Source organism: Carassius auratus, chromosome 29 (genome assembly GCF_003368295.1).
Source record: "Carassius auratus strain Wakin chromosome 29, ASM336829v1, whole genome shotgun sequence".
Classification (NCBI taxonomy): Eukaryota; Metazoa; Chordata; class Actinopteri; order Cypriniformes; family Cyprinidae; genus Carassius; species Carassius auratus.
In genome coordinates, this window is record NC_039271.1 from 19,856,563 (window position 1) to 19,865,096 (window position 8,534).

At 39.4% G+C, this 8,534-nt stretch overlaps 1 protein-coding gene across 1 annotated transcript; it reads left to right on the forward strand.

Moving 5' to 3' along the window:
• The first annotated feature begins 4,474 nt into the window (after nt 1–4,474).
• Nucleotides 4,475–8,181, forward strand: LOC113048337 (stonustoxin subunit beta-like). The gene is made up of 3 exons (XM_026210116.1): nt 4,475–4,649; nt 7,486–7,532; nt 7,610–8,181. Exons 1-3 carry the CDS (start codon nt 4,489–4,491, stop codon nt 8,128–8,130), a joined length of 729 nt encoding a protein of 242 aa, XP_026065901.1. The 5' UTR covers nt 4,475–4,488; the 3' UTR covers nt 8,131–8,181.
• The last annotated feature ends 353 nt before the right edge of the window (nt 8,182–8,534 follow it).

Below are 8,534 nucleotides of genomic sequence, written 5' to 3' on the forward strand. Positions count from 1 at the left end.
CAGCAGCTATTAATTTTGTTGTGGTAGTAGGATGTTTTAGCTGTGAAGACATTTGCAGAGAAGGAAGAGAGGAGAGATTTATACACACTGAGGTCCGTAGAGTTTTTTCCTCTCTGCAGCCCTGAGTTTCAGCTGGACACGCCTCACTATTTAGCAGATCGAAACCAGGCAGTCCCGCGATAGGCAAACGCAAAACCAAGTGCCACTTTCAGCACGTATTAACCACGGTAAGATACACACAATTTAAACCAAAAAAAAAAAAAAACTTTCCTAGCAATGATGATCACACACTAGTCTGATGAGAAAACAAGACAAAACACTCACAAGCTGCTGTCCTTCTATGTTGCTCGACTGTTTCTTCTGACAAGTGCTTTCCAAACAGCTAATTAAGTACTTTCACTGGCTTTGGCCACGCCTCACTATTTAGCAGATCGAAACCAGGCAGTCCTGTGATAGGCAAACGCAAAACCAAGCGCCACTTTCAGCACGTATTAACCACTGTAAGATACACACAATTTAAACCCAAAATGTTAATGTTGATTCAGCGAAATTGAGTGTGGTTCGTAATTTACGATTGGTACCTCCGTTTAATGAGCCTGAGGTGGAGATTTTTTTTCTCCTATTTGAGCGAGTCGCAGTAGCGTATGACTGGAGTGATGTTGAACGCTCTATGCTGCTTCAGTGCGTTCTAACCGGGAAAGCGCAACAAGCCTATTCTACGCTATCTGATGCTGATGCTGTTCTATGAAGCATGCCTCAACCCTGAATGAAAGTTGTGACATTTGCCAAGTATGGTAACCCATTTTTGGAATTTGGGTGCTTTGCATTTAACCCATCCAAGTGCACACGCACAGCAGTGAGAAGTGAACACACCGTAAAAACACATTTGGAGCAGTGGGCAGCTATAGATCCAGTGCCCGGGGAGCAAGGGCACTTCAGCCATGGGTATTGAGGGTGGAAGAGAGCACTGTTTCTTTCACTCCCTCCTACCTACAATTCCTACCAGCACAGAGATTCGAACTGGCAACCTTTTGGCTCTCTAACCGTTAGGCCACAGCTGCCCATGTAGAACACTGTCGTCCGAAGATGGCCCTTGAGTGGATTTCACCGCCTTCTTGGAGTGGATTCTGGTGAGAAACAAATCGTCATTCACCATCAACCCCGAGGAGGATCTCACAGCCGCAAACAATGAGCCAGAGCAATGCCGAGCGACTGGGTGGAGGATCGCCCCGAATATGGTGCCCAACCCGTCAGACCAGGTGCGAGAGACAGATACAGTGCCCACTGTAAGGGAGACAGCCGGGGACTGTGTGAGTGCGGAGTGGAGCTCTACCCTGCATCGTGGCTGAGGGTGATCAGAGTATGGAGTGTGGGTCATGCCAAAACCAGGAGGGGGATCTGATTGACTGTGAATCAGAACTGGACATTGAACTCTCCTATCTCTGTCGTCTCCATTGGTCCTGTCCAGCCCTCCTTCATCTTAGTACCAATCCCTAAAAAAACTGATCCCACTGAGTTTGCACATTAGAGACCAATAGCTTTATCGTCTCAGTTGATGAAGGTCTTTGAGAGATTGGTTTTAAATTATAATAAGCAGCTATTGTGTGCTGCTGAGGATAAACTACGGTTTGCTTACAAAACTGGTGTTGGGATAGATTTTGCAATTATTTATGTTTTACACAAATCTCTAAGTCATTTAGTGACTAGATCCAGAACACCTGAGAAGAGATGATGCCAACCCCTTAGAGCACCCTTCCTCAAATCTTACCCTGGAGGTCCAATGCGCTGCAGAGTTTAGCTTCACCCCTGATCAAAGACACCTGCTTGTGATTTTCTAATGATCATATAATAATTTCTGTTAATAGTGTTCATTATCTGTATTATTACATCTTTAATTTATTTTTCTGTACATTTTTGCCATATGTACATAAACTGACAGTCACTACTGATAAGCTACTACTAAATATTTTAGAAACATAATTTTCTGTAAAGTTGCTTTGCAACAATTTATTTAGTAAATAGTGTTGCACAAATAAACTTGAAGTGAATTGAATTTAACTTCAGTTACCACAGTTAGAAAGACATTCTTTGATTTTTCTAGTGCATTTAACACTATCCAGTCTGCACTACTCAATAATAAATGAGAAAATGCTGGATTACACCTGAGTATGCTCAGCTGGTTAACTGACATTCCTCTCAAATAGACCACTGGTATGTAAGGATGCAGAACTGTCCCAAGTTGTCAAATGCAGCATTGGTGTTTCTCAAGGAATGGTTTAGCTCTGTTTTCTTTTCAAACTTTTTTTATTAGAAGCAGCATGTAATAACAGAGATACATCAAAAATAGACAACAGGGGTACAACTATAACAGTAAATGATACCTGAATGTACACATATACATAAACATAATCTAAAGATTTATACAAAAAAAAAAAGGAAAGAAGTCTTCACATTTTTTCCTTTTTTAAGTCAAGCATAAAAATGACAACACTACATATTATATGTATACAAATAATTATATGTCCTTATTACCCTCTCGTGTGGGTTTGGTTAATCATTGTTATGCAATCTTCTTGAGATTGGGCTCCATCTTGCCTCAAAAATATTTAGCTGAAGTCTAAGGGAATAAGTTATTTGTTCCATCCCATAAATCTCTCTGACTCTTTGGAGCCACTGTTCATGTGTGGGGGGTTCCAGCTTGAGCCATTTGGACGTGATACATTTCAGAGCTGCTACAAATAGTATCTGAAGTAAGTAGTTCAATCTCCTTTCCTTCACAACCTCAGGTATTGCCCCTAAAATAGCCACCACTGGGTCAAAAGGGATATCAATGTTAAATATATCTTTAAGAGCTCTATAAACCTCTTCCCAAAATGGTTTCAGCTTTGGGCAAGACCAAAAGATGTGAGTATGGTCGCCTTGTTGTGCACCACAGTTCCTCCAGCATTCACTAGAGAGCCCTGCTCCCATCTTTGACACAATTTGTGAAGTGCGGAAATATCTAGTAATAATCTTCCATTTAAACTCTTTCCATGTGTTTGAATTAGTCACCCTATGAGCCTCTAGACATCTATCTGACCAATCCTCTTGAGTGATCGCCTGTTGTGTTTCGGTTTAGCTCTGTTTCATTTACATCAGATTTCCTGAACAACAACAAAAACTCATCTTCAGAAAACTTCTGATGACTAAGCAATTTTTGGCTGTATAACGGATTATGACAAGAGTGAATATAGGGAGCTTTTAAGAGTTTTGTGGACTGGTGTGAAACAAATTGTCTTTTGCTATTTAAACAAATCTCAGTAGAATGTGTTGCTTTTAGAGCATGTTTCCATTGACATGCTACATTTACATTTTTAATGGCAATGAGGATCACTTACAGTACAGTATATACGCTGTCAGTGTACAAACTTATATCAGCCAGTTTAAACAGAGCTGATAACAGGACTGCATCTGTTGCTGTATGCATATGTGCTGTTGGTGTCATGCACAGTAATCTAGTGTACATCTTACTGTTCCACCATCCCCTCTAGTGCACCCTTGCCATGACTTGATAAGAAAATGAAAACTCTGGCAGTGCATTTTTAAGTCCAGATCAGCTAAAAGAATTGGATAAAACAGTTTTCAAAGAATGCAGTGTATTTGAAAAACATCACATTTTGCCTTAAATTATATTATTTTAAATAAAATTATTTAAATTTTAAGTTTTTAATTTCACTATTTTTTTGAAAAGATTAATTCAAAACATTGTCAACTAAAAGAACAAAAACAGTGACAGAGATAATGATAATCAATAAGGAGAGTTAATCATGATATGTGTATTAACTTAATACAAGTTACAGCCAGAGGCTCAGCACCCGCTTCCACTTACTACTACGTATCTACATCCCCTCCAGAAGTCTGAGATCCACTACTGAGTGACGCTTTGTGATACCATCACAGAGAGGCTCAAAATTACTTTCCAGAAAATTCTCTATCACCATTCCTGGCTGGTGGAATGATCTTCCCACATCTATCCGGAATGCTGAATTTGTATCTCTTTAAGAATAATTGCTTTATGTATTCCTCAGTTGTAAGTCACTTTGGATAAAAGCATCTGCAAAGTGACTAAATGTAAATGTATTCACACAAGGTCAGAAACACCAGTGAAAATTTTCATTTAAAAAAATACCAAAAAGTGACAATAAATCCACATGTTGCAAATCAAGCTATACCCTCTAAAATATGTATTTTTTAAATTCTCCTTTAAAAAATTAACTCAACAGAAGCTTTGTATGAAATAAGACGAATAAGAATATTTAAGACAACTGAAAAGAAACAGCAGACTTGCTGTGTGCATTTCTTGGTGAATCTACAAGAAGTTAGATGTAGGACAAGTGCTGTTTGTTAAGCAGTAACACCAGTGAGACATTTATTTTAAACTTAAAGTATGTCTGATTGTCAAACTAATGTTATGTGGACTATTGTTGTGTTTTTAGGTTGTCTGGCTGTATGGTGACAGAAGAAGGCTGTGGTTATGTGTCTTCAGCTCTGAGTTCAAACCCCTCACACCTGAGAGAGCTGGATCTGAGTTACAATCACCCAGGAGATTCAGGAGTCAAGCTGCTCTCTGAAAAACTGGAGAATCCAAACTGTTCACTGGACAAACTCAGGTATGTTGAGAATGTTATTTGAGTATGTCTGTGTGTTTTTTACTTTTGACTTGTGTGTGTGTGTGTGTGTGTGTGTGTGTGTGTGTACTGGTTAACCTTGTGGGGACTTTTTTAGGTCTCCATGCGGAATCAAGCTTATAGGTAATACCGAATGAAGTGTTTAAAAAATTATGTGAGGGGTAGGTTTGGGGGTAGGGATAGGCTTAGGGTTAGAGTAAAGTGGACAGGAAATACAGTTGTGAAATTTGTAAACCATTATGTCTATGTAATGAACCTATAATGATTGGAAATGCAAGTGTTTGTGCACAAAATAAGTGTCAGCTGCTTAAAGATGGTGAAGGGATTCATTCATTTAATCTCATTACATTTAATGTTCTTAAAAGGACTAAAACTCAGGGTAAATTTGATGTCTGACAACAAACATAGTATATAGTAAAATACAAATTTCAGTTAATATAATTGTTCCTGTATGTTTCTGATACGGTCTATCATTCAAACGTTTTGGTAAGTCTTTTCATTAATTTAAGACTCAATTGTTGATTAAAACAAATTGTTTGTGAAACAGAAACAATCGCATTGATTTCAGTTAATCATACACCGAAGAAAATTATAAATGCAACACTTTTGTTTTTGCCCCCTTTTTTCATGACCTGAACTCAAAAATCTAAGATTTTTTCTTTGTCTCTCAAATATTTTTCACAAATCTGTCTAGGACAGCTGTGGCCTATGGTTAGAGAGTTGGACCTGTAACTTGAAGTTTAAAGGTTTGAATCTGGGTGCTGGCAGGAATTGTAGGTGGGGGGAGTGAACGAAATGTGCTCTCTTCCACTCTCAATACCCATAGCTGAAGTGCCCTTGAGCAATGTCAATGTCACATTTATTTATATAGTAAATTTCCAAGGCCAAGGGCTACCAAAGTACTTCACAGTAAAATACACAATAAAAAAATGTTAGTCACACTGATACAATAAGAACAATGAAGTAACAAAATGTTAAGAATAAAGGTACACATAGAATACAACACATTCATCAAGGCGGCTCCCCTGTGCCAAAAGCTACTTCAAACAAATGAGTCTTCAGCAATGATTTAAAAGTGGACAGGCTATTAGCAGTCCGCACAGCTATGGGCAGTGAGTTCCAGAGAGTGGGAGCTGCCACTGAGAAGGCTCGATCACCAATGGATCTCAGTTTCGATCTAGGAACCTCCAGGACCATCAGGCTGCTTTGCCGAGATAATCCATCCACCTCTCAGGTGTGGCATATCAAGGTGCTGATTAGATGGCAGGATTATTGCACAGGTGTGCCCTAGGCTGGCCATTCTAAAATGTGCAGTGTAATTGTACTGGGGGGCCAGGGGGGCCTGAAAACCAGTCAGTATCTGGTGTGACCACCATTTACCTCACGCAGTGCAACACATCTCCTTCACATTGAGTTGATCAGGTTGTCGATTGTGGCTTGTGGAATGTTGGTCCGCTCCTCTTCAATGGCTGTGCGAAGTTGCTGTATATTGGCAGGAACTGGAACAAGCTGTCGTATACACTGATTCAGAGCATCCCAAACATGCATTATCAGTATCATGCTGCGACATGAGGTAATGGTTGTGGATGAATGGCACAACAATGGGCCTCAGGATCTCCTCATGGTCTCTCTGTGCATTCAAAGTGGCATCAATAAAAAGCACCTGTTTTCTTTGTCCGTAACATACGCTTGTCCATACCATAACCCCACTGTCACCATGGTCCACTCGATCCACAACGTTGACATCAGCAAACCAGAGTACACCTCTCCAAAGTGCCAGACACCATCGAATGTGATCATTTGCCTTCTCAAGTCAGTTATGATGATGAACTGCAGTCAGGTCGAGACCCCAATGAGGACAATCTGCATGCAGATGAGCTTCACTGAGACTGTTTCTGCGGTTTTGGCAGAAATTATTTGGTTATGCAAACAGATTGTTGCAGCAGCTGTCCGGGTGGCTGGTCTCAGATGATCTTTGAGGTGAAGATGCTGGATGTGGAGGTCCTGGGCTGGTGTGGTTACACGTGGTCTGCAGTTCTGAGGCCAGTTGGATGTACTGTCAAATTATCTGAAATGCCTCTGGAGACATACTTATTGTAGAGAAATGACCATTCAATTCATGGGCAACAGATCTGGTGGACAGCATGCCAAATGCACGTTCCCTCAAAACTTGTGACATCTGTGACTTTGTGCTGTATGATAAAACTACACATTTTAGAGGGGTCTTTTATTGTGCCTAATAAAGGCACACCTGTGCAATAATCACGCTGTCTAATCAGCATCTTGATATGACACACCTGTGAGGTGGATGGATTGTCTTGGCAAATGAGAAGTGCTCATTAACACAAATTTAGACAGATTTGTTAACAATATTTGAGAGAAATAGGCCTTTTGTGTACATAAAGTCTTAGATCTTTGAGTTCAGCTCATGAAAAATGGGGACAAAAACAAAAGTGTTGCATTTATAATTTTGTTCAGTATAATTACATAGTGTCACTTCTATTATAAATTACTCTAATAGTGTCTGATTGCCTATTGCTTCCAATGACATGAGAGTGGTACAAATTACAAAGAGGAAATAAAGAAATATGAAATGAGTATTTCATACATATGCTATCCTAGCATGTTTAGTACTTTACTAGCATGTTTGGAATATTGTTAGCCTGTTTAAAGGATGGTTTAACATGCTGCTTTATCTTGATCATCTTGTTTTAATAATCATCAGGAGCAAAAAATTATAATTGAAGATATAATGTGGCTAATCACACTGCAATGTGTGTGTTTACTGACTGAATGTGACTCCCTGTGTGTTTCGTAGTATGGATCATGGAGGAGTATCCAGGATTACAGCAGGATCACGAAAATGTATGTCTACACACTCACACAAACACATAACTGTAGTGATTTTTTTGTGTTATTAATGTCTCTGTTCTTGTGTTCAGATGTCTGTTTTCTCACACTGGATCCAAACACAGCACACACTGAACTTAGTCTGTCTGAGGAAAACAGAAAGGTGACATGTGCGGATAAGGATCATCCCTATCCTGATCATCCAGACAGATTTGATGATTTGTGTCAGGTGTTGTGTAAAGAGAGTGTGTGTGGACGCTGTTATTGGGAGATTGAGCGGAGTGGATATGATGTGGATATATCAGTGTCATATAAGAGCATCAGGAGGAAGGGAGAGGATGATGAATGTTGGTTTGGATATAATGATCAGTCCTGGAGTTTGTACTGCTCTCGCTCCAATTACTCATTCATGCACAATAAGATTGTGACTCGTATCCCTGTAAAATCCATCAGCAGTAGAATAGGAGTGTTTGTGGATCACAGAGCAGGATCTCTGTCCTTCTACAGCGTCTCTGACACAATGAGCCTCATCCACACAGTCCAGACCACATTCACTCAGCCGCTCTATCCTGGGTTTTATGTTTCTTTTGGATCATCAGTGAAACTGTGTTGAATCAGAAGAGACTGATGAGAGATTCTACCCATAATTTAAATTTAAATAAATCAGTAACGTTGAGATGTTATAGTGTCTTTATGACACTTATACTGCACCTGAACTGATCTGTGACATAACATGTAAGAATAAATGTCATAAATCCTTGTATAGACAGTAAGATCTGTGTGTGTGTGTCCTGCTGAGTGGCGATGTGTTTCTGTGCTTTTCTCAACCTACATTTGTTGTTGGAAATGTTTTTATTATAGTGTCACATCAATAATTTGCATTATTACTATCAACATTACCTTTCAGTCTTTCACAAATATTAACTTGAGTGTTTCTTAGTTTCTATCTTTTATCTGATTCCCTCTTTCACTGCAAAGTTAGATTTTTCCCAATAGCTAGGACACATTTAACATTAT